The sequence below is a fragment of the Rattus rattus genome, chromosome X (genome assembly GCF_011064425.1).
Source record: "Rattus rattus isolate New Zealand chromosome X, Rrattus_CSIRO_v1, whole genome shotgun sequence".
Taxonomy (NCBI): domain Eukaryota; kingdom Metazoa; phylum Chordata; class Mammalia; order Rodentia; family Muridae; genus Rattus; species Rattus rattus.
The window spans coordinates 30,032,705-30,055,590 of NC_046172.1; the positions used below are offsets into that span (position 1 = coordinate 30,032,705).

At 41.3% G+C, this 22,886-nt stretch overlaps 1 protein-coding gene and 1 pseudogene across 1 annotated transcript in view; both read left to right on the forward strand.

The window, feature by feature from the left end:
- Prps2 (phosphoribosyl pyrophosphate synthetase 2) overlaps positions 1-22,678 on the forward strand; it is a 35,836-nt gene extending 13,158 nt beyond the window's left edge. The window contains exons 3-7 of the mRNA XM_032889995.1: positions 4,235-4,333; positions 5,751-5,875; positions 16,217-16,390; positions 17,547-17,706; positions 20,076-22,678. Coding sequence (XP_032745886.1) covers positions 4,235-4,333; positions 5,751-5,875; positions 16,217-16,390; positions 17,547-17,706; positions 20,076-20,168 — 651 coding nt within the window. The 3' untranslated portion in view covers positions 20,169-22,678. The remainder of the gene's footprint in view (positions 1-4,234; positions 4,334-5,750; positions 5,876-16,216; positions 16,391-17,546; positions 17,707-20,075) is intronic.
- LOC116889465 lies at positions 5,165-5,282 on the forward strand (annotated as a pseudogene).
- Positions 22,679-22,886: the final 208 nt, after the last annotated feature.

Sequence of the window (22,886 nt, forward strand, 5' to 3'; positions counted from 1 at the left end):
AAGCACAGCTTCTCACAGGAAAGAAACAGTTGCATGAATGACCACTGAACACAATGGAATATTCACACAGGAAACTGACAGTGATGTCATAGTAATTGTCAAAGGCATGATGTAAACCCCGGAGTTGGAGCTTTGCAATGAAGTAGGCTCAACTTTGAATTCCAATACCATGTTTCACCTGGTTTGCCCTTTCTAAAAGTTACTTAAGCTCTGTACCTTCAGTTTCCTTACCTGTAGACTAAAGACCATCTTAGCTAGTAGAGTTGAAGCTCCTAGCCTATCATACAAAAGTGGACGAGCTTTCTGAAAAGCACCGAACATTGGTGGCTTTGTCACAATTGAATGGTTGTGATAGTTCAACCTCTATCATTTTAGTGTAGAGACTGCCATAGCCAAATACGCAAAGAAATAGGTGTGACTGTGTCCCACTGGCGCTTCATTTGTGCACACGGAAGTATGGGGTTTTTTTAAAAAAATATTTTTAAAGATTTTCATTTATTTTACGTTTGTGAGCACACTGTCACTGTCTTCAGACACCAGAAGAGGGCATCAGATCCCATTACAGAAGGTTGTGAGCCACCATGTGGTCACTGGGAATTGAACTCAGGACCTCTGAAAGAGCAGCCAGTGCTCTTAACTGCTGAACCATCTCTCCAGCCTGAAGTATGGGTTTTATGTCACCTTCACATGCTACAAAAATCTTATTTTTGTCTGTTCTCCAATGTTTTCCTTAAGTGTAGAGACCATTCCTAGCTCCCAACTAGGCATCAGGCAAGTCTAGTCCACCAAGTGACCATTGCTGGCTCCTGTAGTAGACATTCAGCAATTGTTACTTCTCTGCCCCAGAGAGAACAGTGGGTCATGAGCCAGGCAGGGAATAATTACTTCTGAGAGAGAGAAGAGGGGCTGTGACCTTGAATTTTTTTTTCTTTTTTCAGAATCACGTGTAAGGTCATGTTGATATTTTAATGATAAAGTAATTGACACAACCCCCTTTAATCTTGTAATCTGTGTATGTGTTTGTATGTTTGGGGGAACACGTGTCTGTGTGTGTAAGTCCCGCACATCTCCATGTGCATGAGTAAGTGCATCAACTCCCACATCACTTTTCTGGTATCTGGTTCTGTATACCCTTTGTGGGTTCGTTTTGGTTTTGCTTTGCTGAGATTTCTCACTGGCCTGAAACATGCCAGGTAGACAGCCTGTGAGCACCAAGCCTGTCCCCACTTTCCCAGCACAGGGATGATAAGTGTTTGTCACCACACCACAGCATTTTGATGTGCACTCTGGGCTTGCACTCAGCTGTTTATGCTTTCAAGACAAGTGCTTTACCTGTTTTAAATGCCACACTGATTGTTCTCTCTATAGGCTTGTGGCGCTTTGAATGAGAGTGGCCCTCTAGGCACATATGTTTGGATGCTTGTTCTGAAGTTGATGGGACTCTTTAGGAAAGATTAGATATGTGGCCTTGTTGGACGAAGTATAATGGTTTATCACTGGGGGGTCGACTTTGAGGTTTTAAAAGCCCATGTTAGGCCAGGCCCTGTCTTTCTACTTCTGTCTGGTTATGGATGAGCTATAAACTGTCAGTACTGCTCTAGCACCGTACCTGTCTGCCTATTGCCATGCTCCTTGCCAATGTGGTCATGGACTTACCCTGTGAAAGTGACAGCAATTCCCCAAATTAAATCCTTTCTTTCATAACTTCCATTGGAAAGCCATAAAATATAATGCGAGGACCTGGTGCGGACACCTGTTGGCCCCCTGCTTGCTGCTTCTGTCTCTGTGAGTTGGCAAGATCTTTGCTCAGTTTATTTAGAGGACCTCGTTCTTTTGGTGTTCTCCCCTCTGGCTTTTCCATCTGGTTCCCTGAGCTCTGAAGGAAGGAATTTAATATCCCATTGAGAGCTGAATGTTCCAGGTCTCTCCCTTTCTGCGTAATGTCTGGCTGTGTCTCTGTATTTGCTCCCATCTGCTGCAGGAGGAAGCTTCTCTGATGATGGCTGGGCAAGGCACTGATCTATGATGCTGGCAGAGCATCATTAGGAGTCATTTTATCCCTATGGTTTTTTTTAGACCAGTATTTGGTTTTACCTTAGGTCCTTGGACTATCTAGTCACAAGTTCTTGGTCACCAAACATTGGTACCGTACAAGAAAGGGATTATTTCTGGAGTTCTTAGAGGTACTTATTATTGTGATATTTGAACCAGACTTTAAAAGATCAGACACATGGGTATAGTAGAGAATGTGTGAGATTGGAGCAGCTGAATGTGTGAGACAAGGCAATGGTGTTCTCTAGAGAAAGTAAACGATCTACTATACAGGGAAGGGTGCTGTGTCAGAAGCAAGGGAGAGCAATTTGGAGTTAGCTACAAGCAGATTGACTAGAGTACTTGGATATTAAAGCTGAAAACACTTTGATTCTTTTCCAAAGGCAACATGAAACACCACACAGGAGAGTTCAATAAAGATGAAAGCATAAGTTATGATGTCTAGTAAGTATAAAAGATCAAACCTCCCCTCCCTTTAAAAATAAGAAAAAGAGAGGATGGAAAAATGGCTCAAGGATAAAGAGTACAGGCTGAGGTTACAGAGGACTGGGTTCAGTTCCTAACACCCATATGGTGGTTCACAAGCATCTGGAACTCTAATTCCAAGGGATACAACACCCTCTTCTGGCCTCTCAGGGCACTGCATGTACAGCATATGTACATACATACATTCAAAAAAATTCATACACCTAAAATTAAAAATACATATATTTTAAGATATATATATATATCTTAAAGAAAAACTACTTCCCGCTAGGCATGGTTTTTCATGCCTTTAACTTCAGCTCTCTGGAGGCAGTACCAGGTATATTTTTGTTCAGGGCCAGCCTGGTCTACATAGTGAGCTCCAGTAAAGCTAGGGTGACATAGAGAGACCTTGTCTCAAAACAACAACAATAAAACAAAAAAGAATACTTGCCTATAGTGTCACTTTTAGACAATCTGCTAGTGATGTTACGAATGTCTCCTATGATTATTTATGTGTGTATAATTAATGTAAAATTAATATATAAATGAATGTTATTTATGTTAATAACACTAACTATACTATTGATATTAATTGATTGTATTTATAATGTAAAATATGTATAATTTTTATTATAAGGCGATATGTATTCATCTTTTAAACAATATAATCGTGTTTGAAAGGAAATAAAGACAGTATTCAATATTAACATTTTGATATATCTTTAAGATTGGATCTTCTTTTTGTGGCTTGCATATAAGAACACAATGTTCTCAATACTAATCTCCTCCCACACATGTCTGGATGATGCCTAATAATATCTGTGCAATCTCTTTGGTGACTTTGATGCGGACTTTTTCTTTGCCTGTGATTTATGACGTGGAAACTGTATCTATAAAGAAGTTAGGTAACTTTAGAAAAGGCATATGACAGAAGGGACAAGGAACTAGGTTCTCTGAATGTTGACTTCACAGTTACCTATAAGTGCTCATTCTTTCATTTAGCTTTTTGTTGAATTTGTAGCCGTGTTAGCTTTCTTCTGTCAAGGCATGGTAATTCTTCCATAGCTAAGCATCTTTGGGGCCTTGGATGAACTGTTTGATGGTGTTTTGTCCTAGGAGATTTTATGTATGTCACTGTTTCCTTCTAGCAAACTCTTCTGCCAGCTTTGGCTGGCCTTGCCTTAAAAATGATTTCTTAAACCATCTTGTTGAACCTTTTCATGTTTCCTTAGTTTTTGGATTATAGAATTGTGACACCAAATCTAAATAGGTTGACTTTATCCCTTTGATAGTTGTATTCTGTATGTAGTGTCAGGTGCACGGTTGCACAGTAGGAAGTAAGGCTGGAGATGGAGTTTAGTCAGTAGAATGCTTGTCTGGATACAGGAATTCCTGGATTCCAGTCTTAATACCACAGAAACTGAACATGGTGGCACCTATAATCTTGACACTCAGGAGTCAGAGGAAGGAGGATCAGGAGTTAAGGTCAGCCTGGGCTATAGGAGACCAGGTTCAGAAACCAACAAGCACTGCCAACTAATAGTATATATTTAGTAACCAAATCCAATGTATCAAATGTATCTTTTGTTGTTACAACTTGTAATTTTCCTTATTGGTTCCATCTATGATTTGGTTTCCTCATGACAATCATTGTGAGAGGAATCTAACAGGTTCCATCTTTTTCTGACATTAAATCCTTGCTTCTATTTTTCAGAGTCGTGCTCCAATTTCTGCTAAACTTGTGGCCAATATGCTGTCAGTTGCTGGGGCTGATCACATCATTACCATGGACCTGCATGCCTCTCAGATCCAGGTACGAGCATTGTATTCCTGCCCACAGTTAGGTCCTAACTCTCTCTTAACTAATTGGAAAGATTTTGTGTCTCGCAGCTACTCTGGTGGCTGTCTGTCTTTCCTGTGAATGCCACCATTCCTAACACAGCTTGCCTCCAATTCATTACAGAGGAGCAGAAATGCTTTCTTATATGCCTTGTTCTTCCATGTAAACTACTGAAAATTAGTTAGCACAGTAATGTGTAGTGTGTGTTTGTGTACATTGTGTGTCTTCCTCAGTCACTCCACATCTTAAGTTTTGATGACACGGTCTCTCACTGAACCTGGAGCTCATCAATTCAGGTACGTTGGCTGACTAATGAGCTCCAAGGATCTGCGTGCCTCAGCTTCCCCAACACTAGGGATATGTAACGTGCAGGATATCCTGCTTGTACAGCAAGTATTCTAGACATTCTCTCACCGAGCCATCTCTCTAGTCCTGCAGTACCCATTTTTAACTTCTTTATAGCTTTTGTCACAAAGACAGGCCACATTCCCCTGTGCCTACTTGTGATATAAAATGAATGTGAAGTATTCCATTTGTGCTAAGTGCTAAAACAACAACAGCAGAACCCAACTCTCTTCCGGTTTGGCCTGCAGTGCTGTTCTTTCTCTCTGTGCACTGAACCACCACATAAAAAATGTCAGAGCATGCCTAGAAAATGGACTGGACTGAAAGATGTCTTGAGACATCATTATTGTTAAGATTTAATTCCGTTCCAATTACCCACGGGGAGACTGTTGTAGAAAGGGATCTTTTGGATCAATAATTCAAATATTAATTGAAAGAGAGCAATTATTTTTTTTAAATCTACATCCAATTAAGCTAAGTTCCTTTCCTTATGGATGCTGCTGTGCAGTGGCTGCAAACAGTATCCTACTTGGGAGGTTGCGAATATGGGTTTCTCTAGGAGAACTTGGCGACAGAACTTTCTGGTGACTAGTCATGTCTCTTTTCTCATCTTGTCTCCAGTCTAAGCTTCAGACAGGTGTATAGGTCATCACTGAGAAGCCCCAGGCCACAGTAGCCAATGTTCACATTGGCTAGGCCCTCTTGTGTATTATACCAACCTACAAAGGAAGGAACACGTGATTGAGATAGTACAAGGGTTAAGTTCAAGTTCCCTGACTGCCAGAAGATCCACATCTCAAAAAAAAAAAATGAGATACAAGCAAGCTTAATGCAGATTAGTCTGAAAAGGTGTTATTGAAGAAGCAGCATTTTCTCAATGAGTGTGGGACAAATACATCTCTCATCATGGTCCCTTAGGCATGTGACGGGCCCTGCATTCCTGAGGTTTTCCACTGTGCTGAACCGTTGACCCCGCCAATCATGTACTCTAATAAATATCACATTCAATCAGTAAACTAAGTGACATTGATTTTTTCCTCCTTAGGGCTTCTTTGATATTCCTGTGGATAATTTATATGCAGAACCTGCAGTTCTTCAGTGGATTCGAGAGAACATCACTGAATGGAGAAACTGTATTATTGTTTCTCCAGATGCTGGAGGAGCCAAAAGGTACCATACAAGTGACACCATGCACATTTCTCTCTTTACCTATTACGTTCCTGATTTCTGTATTCCTCTATATCTTAAGTGAGAAAGAATGCCTTGTTCACTGGGGAAAATAGTTTGCCCCACAAGCTTGAGGGCTGGAGTTAGGTCTGAAGAATTTATATCAAAGCTGAGTACGCTTTAAGGATCTGTCTGTGATTTTAGCCTTGAAATGCAGGAATGAGGAAATTGCCTGAGCTATCTGACTAGCGCAGAATTTAGTTAAGAGACGATGCTTCAATAAATAAGGTAAAAGCAATCAAGGCACATTCCTGACATTAACCTGGATCCTCCACATATGTGTGTACATACATGTACACAACACCAAGGCACACTGAAAACCTTTGTAGAAAGTGTGCTGTGTGTGTGTGTGTGTCTGTCTGTCTGTCTGTCTGTGTTTTGCTGGGGATAGTACTCAATGGCTCAGATGCTAAACAAGTGCTGTATCATTAATCTATATCCCTGCCCACCAGGAAGTTTGCTTTTTATTTATATAACATTTTATTTTGCAAATAAGCAACTGCATAGGTCTCAGTCTTTGCCTCCAGGACAGAAGACCATCACCCTCGGCATTTCACATCATTCATGAAAATAAAACAAACACACCCATGCATTCTATATAATAAGAATTTTAATTAACACCATTGATTGAGTTAGTCCTTCTAACCACAAACACTTGACTGGAGTAGGCAGAATAGAGCCCAGTTTTTCAAAAATGTATGTGGAACAACAAGAAGGGGGGGTTAAAGTCTTCCTTCATTACAAATGGGGCTGGACTGTACTCTGGTGGTCTGGGGGATGTGGGTGAGGTGGGGAAGAGCTGGCAGCTCGGCCTGCCCCACCTATTCAAGGGCCTCCCTAAAGCAGGATGCTAAAAGTTAGACCCCTATCTAATAAGCAGGGCCATTGGCTGAGGGAAAAGGTAGTCACCCATGAGACATCCAGCCACAAGTTTGTGCCACAGGCAGGTAAATATCAGGACTCCCTAGACTAAGAAAATCAACACAAAATTAGTCCGAGGCCGTAGTACCACTATGGAGAAAGACTTCCACAGTTTGAGTTGGTAGGGGAGCAGTCACTGTACAATGTGACCTGTCAGTCTGATCATCCAAAGCCAGCCAGCCCCGAGGACCTGGACTTATTGTATATAGATATCAAGGCACAGCCAGGCAGTACTTAGGAGAGGTAGAATGACTGCCAAATGAACACGTTTAAAGAAAATCTGAGCATGCTGCCACAGTGACGGCCTAAGGAAGTGGCACTGTCAGTCAGCTCTATGGGGAGCTTCAAGCAGTGCCTGAGCCATGCAGGGTCTTGGTGTTGAGGAGGCAACAAGAATAAGAAGTTGATGCTGATCCTGCTTAAGACCCTGAACCATGTCGTACTTGCCAGCTGCTCTCTAGAAAGACAAAACCTGGTGGAGTGGAGTTGCATTGCCCTGGTAGGGGCCACCACAAGAAAGACAACGGCAAGAGAGATCTCTACCCACCAGCTAAAGCGAAGAGGTTTATAAACGTCAGTCAGTCATTTGAGTCCAGGGTCAAGAATGGCAATCAAGCTTCAGAATGACTCAAAAGGGCAGGGATTTTGGGTGTGGCTCCATGGAGGAACATTGGTAGTCATGCCCACAGCCCTTGATTTCTTCTCTAGCACTACACAGACACATTTGAGTACATACCCATGCACGCATGCGCACTCTCTCATTCTCACGTAGCTTCTCCCAACTTGTTGATATCTTCATCTACCTGCAGTCCTAGAATCACACTTAAAAAAAAACACTTAGAGGGCTGGAGAGATGGCTCAGCGGTTAAGAGCACCCGACTACTCTTCCACAGGTCCTGAGTTCAATTCCCAGCAACCACATGGTGGCTCACAACCATCTGTAATGGGATCTGATGGCCTCTGCTGGTGCGTCTGAAGACAGCTACAGTGTACTCATATATAATAAATGAATAAGTCTTAAAAAAAAAAAAAACTTAGAGTGACCCATAGAGTAGTCCCGATGTCCAATGCATTATGGGCTTCTGGTTCTCAGAAGAGCACATTCATTGTGCTCTTAACTGCTGTCCAATAGCCACTGGTTCCCAGCATAGAAGAGGAGAAGGAAAGAGGGCAGATAACTGGAGAGGGGCTCTCTGACAGCGCCAAAAGTGCCTCTGCACAGAAAGGAGACTCACGTGAAAGACAGTAGCCGTTAGGTTCCCAAGCCCTCAGCTAGGCAGGGATGGGATTGGGAGCAATAGTCAGTATCTAGCCCAGAACATGAGACGCACATGTGACCTTGAGAAACACATTGAGGGTTTCCTATGGAATTTTTTTTTTTTTTAATAATAATGTGAGTGACTTTGCAGAGTCACTTCTCCTGGATTTCTTCCTTATCAACTTTCCAGTTGCTATGCATTCACATCTATCAAATCTCCCTTAGGCCAATGGATCCGGGAGTGTTAGTTAACTTGGGTTATAATAACACCAGTAGGGGGATTGCAGTATATTTTCAGATATACTGCAACTGTCACTGTTAACCACCTCCAGGACATTTTCCTCACACCAAGTGGAAAAACCACACACCTCTAAGCAATTGTCACCCATGTTCCCTGATCCGATTGGCTACTCCAGTGTACTTCTATGGGAAGGCACATAAGAGATGTGTTCATATCAGTTTATCATACAGTGAATGACCTTTTTGTCTGGCATAAAGAAAAAAGAAAATAGAACTTTGGCTAGAGTAAGTCGAAAGAATAATAGATTCCATAGAGTTCTTTTGGCCCTTTTCCTTTTCCTATCCCAACTGTCTCTATATACAGCCAAAGATATCATTCATGCTTTCAGCAAAAATATTAAAGTAGAGGCTAGTGAGATGGCCCAGGAACTAAAAAGGTCCCTGCATCCAGCCCTGACAACCTGAGTTTGATACCTGAGAGCCTCATAGGAGAAAACTTATTTCTACAATTTATTCTGACTGCCACACATGTGCTTTGGCATGTACACACACACACACACACACACACACACACACACACACACACACACAGAGGGTAATAAAAAATTAAAACAAATTGAAAGATAGTAATAAAAAAGGTAACTCAGCTTCATTAAGCACTGTTGCTCTTTCCAGTGTTAGGATAGTGTTCAAACATGCATCCCCTGGCTTCATAGACATGCTAATATGCTACCATGACTTGAATGTAGAACGTTTCTCCCAGCCTCCTTTGCCTGCACACTTGGGCCACAGCTGTGTCGGGGGTTTTAGAGCCTGGGAAGTACAGTATTACTAGAAGAAGAAGGTCGTGGTGGGGTTGTAGTTTATAGCCCAGATCGTGTTCTCTGCTTCCTGTTCCTCTAAGATGTGGCATATAGGAGCCACCTGCTCCTGCCACAAAGAAGCTGCCTACTACCAGCCATTTCCTACCCTGACGGGCTTTATTTCCTCAAATCACGAGCCAAAGTTAAACCTCTTCTCTTTGAGCTGTTCTTTGTCAGGTGTTTGGTCACACCAGTGAAAGATAACATAGATGCTGTACACACTTCTCCATGGAGGTTTTTTTTAAAGCACACTTGCTATATTTTACCAAGAACTTCACAGTTACGTAACATATTTTCTTGATTATTTTTCAAGGGAGTGGGATTTATTTTGCCTTGTGATTTGGAGGTACAGCCTACTATGGTTTGGAGGGCGTGGCATCAGGCCTGTGGTATATCTTCCTGTGATCAGGCAATCCTTTCTAGCGCGATGGTTTTTCCTATGAGCCAAACTGTCGTTGTCTTATCTGGAGACTTTTACCTGTGGATTGGCTAGGTGCATTGTGTTCTTGGACAGAAAACACACAAATGCTGGGTCTTAATGCTCTTCTGTTCTATTTAGTGCAAGAAACCATTTCAAGGGATAGTGTTACCTCTATTGAGGATTACTTGGTTGTTTTTATAGGTGTGTAATAGTTCTGTGTGTGTGTGTGTGTGTGTGTGTGTGTGTGTGTGTGTGTGTGTGTGTGAGAGAGAGAGAGAGAGAGAGAGAGAGAGAGAGAGAGAGAGAGTGGGTGACCAAGTTTAAAATGTCCTTTTGTTTAAAACTCTTCAGAACACCCTCATGTAGGAACTCCAGGCTCTTTAGGGATCCACGGCACATATAGGAATTTATGTCACCTCTTTGCTCTTTGCCTTGTCTGCTATACTTCCTTGTAATGGTTTTATTTTGCAGTGGGCGAATTTTTCCACTGACAGTCCCACTGGAGCATCCTGGCAAGTAGTGCGTGTTACATAGAGTTCATGATAGCATATTGTCGGTTTCTTTGCTTAATGCAAAGTCATATTGCACTAGATAAAATATCTGTTTATCTAGACTATCAAGACTGTTTTAGAGAAAGCTTTGGGGCCAAATCTTTCCAAGCAAAGCTTTGTCTTGCCACAGGAGGTCACTCTTGGGTAGTCTTTGAGACTTAATTGAGTTGAGGAATATCTACCAATAAGAAAGACGCCTCACTATAGTTGTGTGTGTGTGTGTGTGTGTGTGTGTGTGTGTGTGTGTGTGTGTGTGTGTGTGTTTATATATAGTAAACACAAATGTAAAGGGGGGTGGGGAAGTAGATGAGACTGGGTGCTTAATATATAAAACCCTTTTTCTGATTATATCCTCTTTAAACATGTGCTATCAAAATTTGAAACTTGGAAGGAAGAAAAATTTAATACTTTATAATTTTAGGGACACAGGTAGGAATGATTTAGTGTACTTGATGTCCTGAGAATTCACACACACACACACACACACACACACACACACACACACAGAGGGAGAGGGAGGGAGGAGGAGGAGGAGGAGGAGGAGGAGGAGGAGGAGGAGGAGGAGGAGGAGGAGGAGGAAGAGGAAAGAAATATGTAACTAGAAGAAAAAAAGACCTGGGGTGGTAGTGTGAAATGGCTCAGCAGAACACATGACTTCCAAGGGTTGTCCTCTGTCCCCCACAGGCATAGAGTGGCCTGTGCATGCCTGCACTCACACCCATACTACTAACAAGTAACAGTTAAATAATGTATCTATAGAGAGAGAGTGCTTGGAGAGGAAACTGCTTGCAGTATAAGCGTGTTACCCTGAGTTTTCTGTAGGTGACCAGCACCAATAGAAAAGCTAGGTGTGGCAATGTGTGTCTCCTAACACTAGTGAGGCAGAGACTGACAGATTCCAAGGGCAGGCCAGCCAGCCAGTCTAGCCAAAACAGTGAACTTGAGGTACTGTGAGAGGCCTGGCTCCAAGGATAATGTATAAAGTGATGGAGCAAGACATTCAACACCACCTCCGGCTTCCACACGTACAGGCACCAATCAAACATAATTTTTATTCTGGCTCTTTCCACCTACGATTTCGATGTGATTTATTGTATTAACCTCTCTTACAAAGGGCACGTCGAGTTTCCATTGTGTATGTGAAATTGGTTCCATGCAGCTTTCTCAGGAAATGATAATATTATAGCGTCCCAGGCTGCATGAACCAGCAAGTAATTGACATGCCTGGATCTCCACCCATATCAGGTGTCTACGGGCCTCAGTGCCAAGAGCTACAGAGCTCACTTTCTTTCCCTGGCCTCTCTGCCTTTCTGCCTGCCTGTTTGCAGTGGAATTCTAAGGTTATACCTGGACTTAGAGCTTCAGCCACAAACTGTAGTGCATCCCACTGCTATGGGCCAAGGAGCCCTTCCTGTTTCTTACCACATAAATAAATACAAATTATTCTGTATCTACACTGTACAAAATCTGCCCAAGCATCTTTTAAAAAAAAAAAAAAAGCTGTCTCATGTTCTGAGAGCCCACCTTTCCTCAATTGGAGTTTAAAAGGCTTATCATGAAATTGGCATGTGCATAGTATATACTTGACAATGATTATGGGGCAAAAGATTTACCTGCCTTCAAATTATAGGCTTCTTCTTTCAATTAACTGTTTAAGTAAGGAAGCTTGGTAGATGGACAGTGTTAGAAAGGAAAGGTGTCTGCTGCTATGACAACGGTTTTGGTTCCTACTGTGGTTTTTATTCAATTGAATTTTCAGGTTGTATGGTTTGCCTAGACATAGCTTCATGCTGCCTTTAATGTGGAACTGCAGTTTTAGTAACTATAAATTCATAGCCTGACTCCGGGGCGGATGCTGAGAATTTCTGCTATTCCTTTCTAGGTAACCTATCTTTACCTCTTTTAAGACATCGTATCCTCCATAGTTTTATTGTACCTGCTTGAAGTATTCGTTTATTAGGTTTATTGCTCAGAGGGTTTGTGTCTTCCAGGAGTCCTAGAAAATTGTCAGCCATTGTTTTTTCCTTTTTTTTTGAAGTGTGTGTGTGTGTGTGTGTGTGTGTGTGTGTGTGTGTGTGTGTGTGTGTGTGTGTGTGTCCGTCCGTCTGTTCCCTTGGGTGTCATCCTTGAGCAGCTATCTGTTTTCTGACACAGACTTTGTCACTGTGACCTAGAGTTCTCAGTTGTGAGCCTGCCTGACCCACTGCCTCAGGAATCCTCTTATCTCTACCTCTCCCAGAACTTAGATAACAGGCACATACCACAACATCCAGTTTTGAGGATGGTCTTTGTGGGCATGCCTGGTAAACTCAGCCACCACCCAGCCTCTCTTTTTCTCTTGACAGAAGATAGCTACTCCTGCCTCTTTGTCACTGTGCTCTTCGTGACTTTGAGCTCATTTTGTATGTTTTCTCTTCTCTCCTTTTTTAGGTTACATTCTATAACTTCATCTTACCTTTAATCTACTCTATTTAGGTATTTGCATTGCGTTAGCTACTGTGTTTGTAAGTTCGATATAATTTAAAATGCTATTTTCTCTTTCACAAAGCACATTCTTTTCTCACAACTCTCGATTGAGTGTTCCTCATTACCCTTTTATTCCTTTCCAAGCATCCAGTTTATTTTTTTAAAGCATGAAGAAATTCCGTCATCTTCATTTTCAACTAATTCCACTGGCTCGTTCTTTGGTCTTATGACTTGGTTACAGCTGTTAATGGCTTCCACTTTGGTTGTCTCGTTATCCTTAAATGTCTTATTCCCCCACACACATACCTTTGTCAAATTGTGAGATTTTATGTAATCCTGAGAGAATTTGCACATATTTCTTTGGGGTTCCTTGAAGAACTACCCCAAATGATCACTTTAAATTCAACTTTCAACCTGTGGGTTTTCTTCATATGCATAATGGGAACTGAAATAAGCAGCCATCAGGAGAGCTGAGATGTGGTTTAGAATGTTCTAAAAAGATCTGACCTTCACCCTGAATCAGAAGTGAGGCAGGGTAAATCTCCTTCCTGTTCCCACAGGGGCAGCAGTTTAGAATTTCATTGCTTGTTACTCTGGAGAGAAAATGTGCGAATCTCTGCGTTAGGCAGGGTTTCCTGTTGGAGTCTTGTTTCAACTTAGTCCCAGGTTTACTCTCTCACCACCATCACCTTCCAACAGTCCCAGCAGCAACACACAAGTTTAAGATTATAAAAGAGCTGGAGAAATGGCTCAGTGGTTAAAAGCTCTTGCTATTCTTACCTAGTAGAGGACCAGAGCTGAATTCCTGGTACCCATATCAGGCAGCTCAAAACCACCTATAATTCCCAATTCCACAGGATTGGATACACAATTCTAGCATTGGTGGGTACCTGTGTGTATGTGTATATGTACCCATTTCAGCTTCTGGATTTTTGTGATGATAGTTTCCTCAAATTCCTGCATCATTTACCTTTGTGCTTCTTTCTATTGGGAAGGATAGTCAAGCTGCCTAATCTCCCAGAAAGCCAAAATATAGCCTCACATGTCTTGGAGACTTGAATTTAGATCCCTAGCCCCTATGTAAACATTGGACATGGCTGCACCTATCTGTAATCCCAGGACTAGGAAGCAGAAATAGGCAGATCTTAGAGAGTTGTGAGCCAGCTAACCTAACCAAAATGGCAAGCTCTAGGTTCAGTGAGCTCTGTCTCAAGTGATACAGCAGAGTACAGTGAGCAGGACACTCCACATGCTTGTCTGGCAGCTGCACATGCATGATCACAAGCACCTACACACACACACACACACACACACACACACACACACACACACACACACACTAAAAAACAAAGCAAGGTTATCTCAGTTTCTTTGGTCTTGTTGAGTAAAAGGTATTAAGGCTGTGGGAAATCTGGCTGAATAAGTTGTAGAGCGTTCTGGATGGTCTAGCAGTTCATCTCTGGGGTTAATGCTTAGAAGATTTGAAAAAATAGGCTCATCTGTGCATATGCCAAAATGCATAGCCACACAATTTATAAGTATGGGGTTTCCTTTTGGTTTTGTGACATGTTTTGGGACTAGACAGAGGTTAATAGCTATGTATCACTTTAAATACATTTACTGCTTTAAAAAATACATATGCTATATATATATATGTCATGTTGAATATGTAAATATCTATTCATGATATATATGAGCACGCGCGCACACACACACACACACACACGCATATATATGTGTGTGTGTGTGTGTGTGTGTGTGTGTGTATGTGTGTGTGTGTCATGTTGAAAGTTTTCAGACTTGGAATATGACAGCCTGAGTGGAGTACTAACATTGTGTGTGTTATGCTGCCCTATCAGTCACAAAAAAGTGAGTTTTCTCAGACCGTTGTCTACTTGCTTTGTCTGGATGCAGTCACATACTCCTTTCTTGGTTGTCATCTAAGGCGGACATGATGAATGTGCCTATATGAAAAGAGTATCCTCCATGCACTGCTTCCTAAGTTGGGATGAATTTGTGTTAGTCTCTCCATTTTTTTAACCTGAATTATACTGTGACTGATTATTGTATTAAAAATTAAAACAGGGAAACCCTTCATGCCACATTGGACTGATGCACTGTTTCAAAAGAGATTTTGTCATCAGAGTGCGTTTTTCTCAGACAAACCAAAAATGTCATGGGCTCCCTCCGACCCTGACTTCCTGTTCTCTTTCTCATCCATGCTCCGGTTTTCCTGAGTCGAGAACAATGACCAGTCACATTGGATGGCATCGCAAACTTCTGACATTGTAATACTGTTGTCATGAGGAAAGTTTCCATTTGAGAACCATGCAACTGAGGTTTATTTTTAAATCTCATTGTTTTATATTGTTTGATAATGTCCTACATGTGTATAATGCATTTTCATTAAATCCTTACTCCCTTCTCTCACCTCTACTTTTGCTTCTACCAGCCTTCCACACACACTTTTCCTTCGCAACTTCATATGTTATTTTAAAACTTGACTTAAGTGATGGCTTAGAGTTAAGAACACTGCTGGTTCCTTTTCCAGAGGACCCACGTTCCATTCCCCGCCCCTACAAGGGAACTTACAACCACCTGTAAACAGTAAAAGAGGTCCAACACCCTCCTCTGGATTCCATGACCACTGGTACAAAAAGCAAAACCTTCAAGCCTAAAAAACAAAGATAAACTTTTTTTTTAAAAAAATCTCATGTTCTGAAGTAAGTTTACAATTTTGTGTTGGACCATATTTATAGTTGTCCTTGGCTACATGCAGCCTACAGACCTTCAGGTTGAATACATCTGGGCAGAATCTCATTAGGCCTCAATGATGCCCCTTCTCACAAGCCTACAGATTGTCTGGATGTGCTAACAAATACATTTGTCTGTAACTTGGTTCCAGAAGTCAAGAAAATGTTTTGTAAGTTCTAATCACCTTGTCTTCAGTTATGCTTGTGAGCTTTAAATGAACTCCCAAATCCTAACAAATGCAGTACCAGTTTCTTAACCAGCCGTCTTACCTAGCTGCTAGGGTGCCCTGACAATTTGTAGCAATCTGCAGTAGACGTTTAGTTCATCATTAGCCTGCTTTTCCATATAGATTGTACAGTGTAGAGTCTCGACTATGTCTGGTATTACAAGTGTGGCCCAATTCTTTTCATTATCTTGACTGTGGTTGCTTACTGAATACTTAAAATATGCTTTTCAAAAACAGATTTTATTTTTGTAAATAAATTTAAATTTATTTTCAGTGCTAGGGATAGTACTCAGGCATTTATACATGCTCATGAAAAGTCTGTGGCAGAGTTTCTCAGTGAGGACCTGCCTGGAGTTCACTAAGTAGGCTAGCATGGTTTGCCAACAAGACCCAGAAATCTGTTTGTTTCTGATTCCCCAGTGCTAGGATTACAGCCATGTGCCATCATTCCTGGCTTTTTTTAAACATGGGTTCAGGGATTGAAATCGGGTTCTTACTCTTCAAGGCAAGCATTTCCAATTGAGCTAGTTCCCAGCCTAGTGCCCAGTAAGGAATTCTTAGATGTTCCTTGCTTCTTTCCACAGGGTTACATCAATTGCAGACAGACTGAATGTGGAATTTGCTTTGATTCACAAAGAGAGAAAGAAAGCAAATGAAGTGGACCGGATGGTTCTTGTGGGCGATGTGAAGGACCGTGTGGCTATCCTGGTGGACGACATGGCTGACACATGTGGTACCATCTGTCATGCTGCAGATAAGTATGTGGAATTGATTACTCGGAAAGACAAACATCTCCTTAGGAAAGAAAGACATCCTTTTAAAATTCAGTGTGTGTGTGTGTGTGTGTGTGTGTGTGTGTGTGTGTGTATGCGTGTATGCATACGTGCATTAGGAAAGGCATGTATACTATGGTACAGTAGTGGGGGTCAGAGGATAACTTTGGTGAGTCAATTCTCCCCTTCCACTATGAATCACACAGATTGAGCTCAGCTTGTCAAGTGTCGTTACACACTAAGCGTCCATTATTAGAAATTTAGTCTATTTTTTCTTAATTATTGCTGATGAATTGACAGAAATGTTTTTAGGCCAAAGGAGGCAAACACCACCACCAGCAAAAATGCGTGGGCTTTTTATTTTCTGCGTTGAGCTTTCAAATCATTTTTGAAAGAGTCAGAAAATACTTCCTTAGAAATCAGGCCCAGAAAGAGAGGATGTTTGTTTGTTTGTTCCACACTTGCTTCCTTCGGCTCAACCTTTGGGCTAGTCTCATAGCTCATGTGGCTTTCCAAAGGCTACAAGGCTATACTTGGAAGGCTAGGAGCCTCTCCTACTCCCTTGGCCAGATGACTGTATGATGCAATTTGAGACGCTCCATGGTCTCACTGGTAATAATTCTAACTTGATTCCTTGTCATATGTTTTGGCACTATTGGTTGAAATCAGTGGCTCTCAACATGGGAGAGTTGGTTCCCTGGACAGGATTTGACAATGTCTAAAGATGTCAATGGGGGTCACCTTTAAGGACATAGGAATGTTGCTAGTGTGTGGACCAAGGATGCTACTGAACTTTCCTACCCCCCGTGACAAAAATCATTGTATAGGTATAAGTGTCAAGGTTGATAATTTTTAATTTAGCTGAATACAAAGGGTTTTGCTAACATACGTTTAAATGATCCTAGTTTAGAATAATAATACAGATGGATTTTGTCCCATCCTTTCTTTTATAGGGCACACATTTTACTTGTAATATTGAAACAAGGTAGAATATTTCAAGACTATTTAAATATTTGTGGATGCCTAATTCTTTTGAGATGGGACCTAGCTCAGTAGCTCACAGTCTTCCTGTCTTGGCCTCCCTAGTGCTAGAGTTACAGGCATACGGTACGTCTAGTAACTTTTTTCTTTTATTGTGCAGGTTACTCTCAGCTGGTGCCACCAAAGTTTATGCTATTCTTACCCATGGAATCTTCTCTGGGCCAGCTATTTCCAGAATAAATAATGCTGCCTTTGAAGCAGTTGTTGTCACCAACACAATTCCACAAGAGGACAAAATGAAACACTGTTCCAAAATTCAGGTACGGTCTATACCCCAGGCAGATCCAGGCATCAAGGCACCTGCTTCAGGCCCTTCCATAGTATCCAGCCTTCTGTTTGCTAAGGCAGATGCTAGCAGAGAGAGACAGAAGTTTCTCATCACGATGGAATATCAGTCGTATTAGACCCCTCAGAAAGGCCAGAATGGAGCGCTGAATGGTCACTATTTGGAAATAGCAAATGAAGAAGGCAGGCAGGCAGGCAGGCAGGCAGGCAGGCAGGCAGGCAGGAAAGCAGGCAGGCAGGCAGGCAGGCAGGCAGGCAGGCAGGCAGGAAGGAAGGAAGGAAGGAAATGGAGAAGAAGGGAGGCTGAGATGGAATGCTGTTGGTAGAGCACTTACATAACATGCATGATTCTGGATGTTCCAGCCTTAGCACCAAATAAAGTAGCCATGATGCACACCTGTAATCCCTGCACTCAGGGAGGTGGATGTAGAAAGATCCAGCACTCAAACTCATCCTCGAATTTCAAAGGCATCCTAGGAGGGATGAGGCATTATCTCTAAAAATATGATGTAAAAAGGAAACAGGAACTGATCTGTGTAGGGTGGGACTTGAAAGGTAGAGGCAGGAGTATCATGAGACCAACCCAAGCTACAGAAAATCTTATCTCGCAAACAAACAAAATGAAGTAGCAACTAGCACCAGTGGTAGATGGTGAGAAAGAAAAGAAGTAGCAAATGAGTAAAATCACAATATAAAACAATTAAAGAATCAGGGAAATAGCTTGATATAGCACTCGCCTAACATGGCCAACAGTGAAAAACAAAGTTAAACAGAGATTGACTGCATAGACCAACAACTCTATCCCTAAGTAAAGAGTCTCTGAAAATAGAGTTGGGGCAGGGCAGTCAGCTATACTAACATATATAGTGAGCTGCTTCTTCAAGCCCCTCCTGACTATGTGCTCACAAGGTGCCAGAGTGATAGTCACTTCACATCCACTGCAGCTTCTGTTTCAACCTGATTTTTCAGTGACCCCTGGCTAATCATTATGTGTTTGGAAGCTCTGGTTCCCCTCAGTAAGCATGAAGATGGGACCCAGTGGTACTGTTCGTGGTTTCTGATCTAGCTAAGTGATAAAAAGATACATCTGAGCACAAGGAAATAAGTTTGAAAATTGACAGAATAATGGCCCCTTAAGTTTTTATGCCTGATAAATAGTACTTCAATAACTGCTACCCAAAGGCCACGTCTATCCCATCTCTTTATTTTGAAGTTTTACTGACACATCCTCATGTTTCATCCCTACGTGGCCTGTGTCTGCCTTTGCACCACAATGAAAGAACTGAGGGTTTGATGCAGAGACAACCCAAAACTATTAACTTTCTGATATTTTTACAGGAAAAGGAGTTTGCTGACCCAAGGTTAAATGATGACCATGGTTGTCTTTTTATCATGACAGACACTCAATGTTTTTAACAATTCTGGGGGGGGGGCAGTGAGATGACTTGGGATGTAAGCACTTACTGCACAAGCCTGGCCATCTGAGTTCCATTCCCAAAAGCCACTTAAAGGTAGAAGGAGAAAAGTGCCTACGCAAAATTGCCTTCTGGACTCTATATGCATGCCAAGACACATGTGTGCCCAGCCACACATATCACACACACACTACTCATAATGATGGTAAATACACACACACACACACACACACACACACACACACACACCACCACCACCACCACCACCACCACCACCACACTACTAATGATAATGGTAAATAAAAATTTTAAAAACTTTATTGGTTAGTATTCCAGATTGAGATGTAGGTTGTATAGGATTTACTTTCTATTTTGTGAAAAATATTGCCGTGTTTTATAAATGGATGCTGGGATTAGAGTAAAAACTTAAATGAAAATGAAAGTTATAACTTGAAAAGATATATCTTCTAAATAGAAAACAAGCTCTGGGGCTTGGGGATTTGGCTCAGTGGTAGAGCGCTTGCCTAGGAAGCGCAAGGCCCTGGGTTCGGTCCCCAGCTCCAAAAAAAAATAAATAAATAAAAAATAAAAATAAAAAAAAGAAAACAAGCTCTGCAAATGAATAAAAAAAACTAAGTTTTTAAACAGCCAGTGTCCCAAGAAGGGACCATCTGTGGTGGGTAGCAGCATCCCTGAGTGTCCACACTGAACGTCTTCCCAAGAACTGATAGTACTTGATTCATCTGGCTCTGATGTCTTTGAAGCTAAAATCCACAGTTGTTTGTCATTCCCCAAAGAAATGGCTGAAGGAGGTTTGACCAAAACATCCCATCTCTGTGTTGGAAAAGACATTTGTAGGCTTTCTGGCTTTTCAGCTTTTAAAGAAATAGAACTCACTCTGTCTTCTGTGTTTTCCCCTTGCTGTTCAGGTGATCGACATTTCAATGATTCTGGCTGAGGCCATTCGAAGAACCCACAATGGGGAATCCGTGTCCTATCTGTTCAGCCATGTCCCGCTGTAGTCTGGATTGGAATATTGAAGGGGGAGCAAGCCTCCTCCAACTTCTCACTGTCTTTGTCTGCCTGCTGTTTTAGCATTAGGACTCAGCAATTTTAGGATGATCACTGGCAAAAGCGTCTGATCTGTGTACACTCTGAGGGTCCTCTGTCTCCTTCTCAAGCGCAAGACTACTACTTAGCAGTTCTGGGGGAGGGCAGAGGAAGGTGCTGGTTATTTGGTCTTTAAATGAAGTGATGTCAATGAGAAAATAGTCTTTTCCCTCATTCTTTTTTAGTAATTTGAGGCAACAACTTTTAAGCCTAAAATCCCATTGTGGAAATTTGTCATACATATATTTTGAGGTTGCCAAAGGTGACTTCAAATGGAAGCCTTCTGTGTAAATATATAATAAGGCCTGTGGCTATTTGGGGAAAATCCTAAATAGCCTTTATTTCAGAGACAACCTTGGAAAATTTATACTATCATGAATTTTGAAATTTTTTTTAATGATAACAGTTTATTTTATTGTCCTTTATCAGGACTGAATTTTATTGAGTCTAAGATAGTCATTGACATACTGACTTTCCTTAGTAGATATTAGACATATTGAAGACAATATAAGGCTGTACCATTTTTAATCGCCACTTTGAAGATATGCCATAACTGTCAACCTAACTAAAACTCCCAAATTATGATCAGTGATCACTGTGATTTGGATACCATTTCAGGATGTAGCAATGATTTTGTGGCCACCTAGATGTACAACTTTGTCTATCCCAGGGGAATTACTCTTTAGGATGAAGCTCACGTCCATGCATTTTCCCTAATAATTTCTTCTCGTAGGTGTCTTCCAAAAGAGAGACTCCTTGAAATCCCCTTACATTTTTTTTGGCTGATTATTATTTTTTCACATACATAAAATAGTGAAGTGTCGAATGCCACCAAATGTACTTATTCAAAAATTGCATAATTATGCTTGAGTTAAATGTTCTTCGGCCCTATGTCATCGGAAGTCCTAAATTTCTAATGACTAGTTATCTCTAAAGCTGCTAAAATGTAGATATGAGATGGCTACAAAACAGTGGCTGCAAAAGTGAATGTCTGATCCATTAAAATAAACTTCAAAGAAATGGCTCAGAAAGCTTAGAGAAGAAGAATCTCATTGTGGATGGCATTCTTTATAAAACAATCTTTTAGTGAAGTGTGGAGGTCTGTACGGACCACAAGTTTAAGGCCAGCCTGGGCTATACAGTGAGTTCCAACTTAGCTTGGGCTGCAGAATTAGACTGTGTGTCATCAAACCGAAAGAAACAATAAAGGCAGTTCTCTATATCATCATTAAAAGTGGACAACCTATCATTTTCCTTCTCACCAAGAAGAGGATTTGCCTGTGTACCTAAAGCTTAGGAATGCTAACAACAAAAAAAAAAAGTCCCACCCCCGCCCCTTGCTGGTTATTATAGGTAAATTCTCAGCCCTAAATTCTGCAGGTAGAAAAATCCTATCCATTTGAGTAGCATACTCAACCAGCACCCTGGAACATCAGCTGTCAGAGGAGCAGAATTCAAATCAGTGTTACAAAGTATAATTTATGTTATTATAGAAACTGGCATTTTGACAATACCTTACTTGTAACCGTTCTGAAGAAAGTGGTCCGCATCACCTGGGATGCTCAGCTCTGTGGTACAGTCTGACTGTAAAGCCTTGGCTAAGACGTGTGTCAAGACCTGTTTGATACTATGCAACTGTTACTTTTGATAAATGTGTGATGAATGTATTTCTTGGGTTTTATGGCTATGCTGCAAACATCCTTGTGCATACCCACATGGAGATAGCTCTGTGTGTGTGTCTGTGTACACAGGTCCCAAAGTGTTGGCATGACAAAAGCCAGTTGGTAATCATTTTGTTTAAGATATTTAAAGCTTAATGTGTACAGTGGATCTTAAAATAATAATGTTCAGATTTAAAACCCTGCCAGAAAAAAATCTATCTGGCTGTTCTATGAAATTGAGAGCTCATGGTTTCTGCCCTTACTTGGCCTGAGTTAGTATTTTAAAGCACCTCTGAATACATTTTGTGAACTAATTAGCCTGGACTGAGCCTTATTTAGTGGAAATGCGGTTTTAAATATTGATGGTTTCAGTTTGGCTAAAATGACGAAGGCTGCCTCGTGAGCAGCCTTAATTCAGAACTTTTCTTGTTTCTTGCTGCTTGTGGTAAAGAAATATAATGGAAACCACCAAATAGATCAGCTCTGTCCAACTCTATGGAAGGAGAATGTTAGGGATGTCTAGCCAGAAAGGGGAGCCAGGAAAATGAATATGCCAAAGTTGTTTAGCCTCCACCTAAATTTTATTAGTCAACTGATAGATGTTCATATGCTAACTTTCCTTTGTTAGATACAATGTCGACTAAATTCAGGGATATATTCCTTGCAGTGCTTGCCCTGGTTTTAGAGACTAGAGAATTTTAAGATCCCATGCCGTTTACTAAGACATTTCAATAAAATTGTGCTGACTTCCTTGTTTCATAGCTGGTGTCATCATTTTGGAATTCTGTTTTTGATGAAATGATCTGCTGAGGAAGTGCCTGAGAAGATTTGTAGGATATGGTAACCGTCCAGTTTGCAAAAGGAAATGAAAGCTAGAAGGAATTAAAGTGCCCTCCTCACCATTTTGAAGCCTCTTCTTTGTGAAGGGCTTATTAGCGATCTTCTCTCACAAGGCGTCAGAGCTGCTCC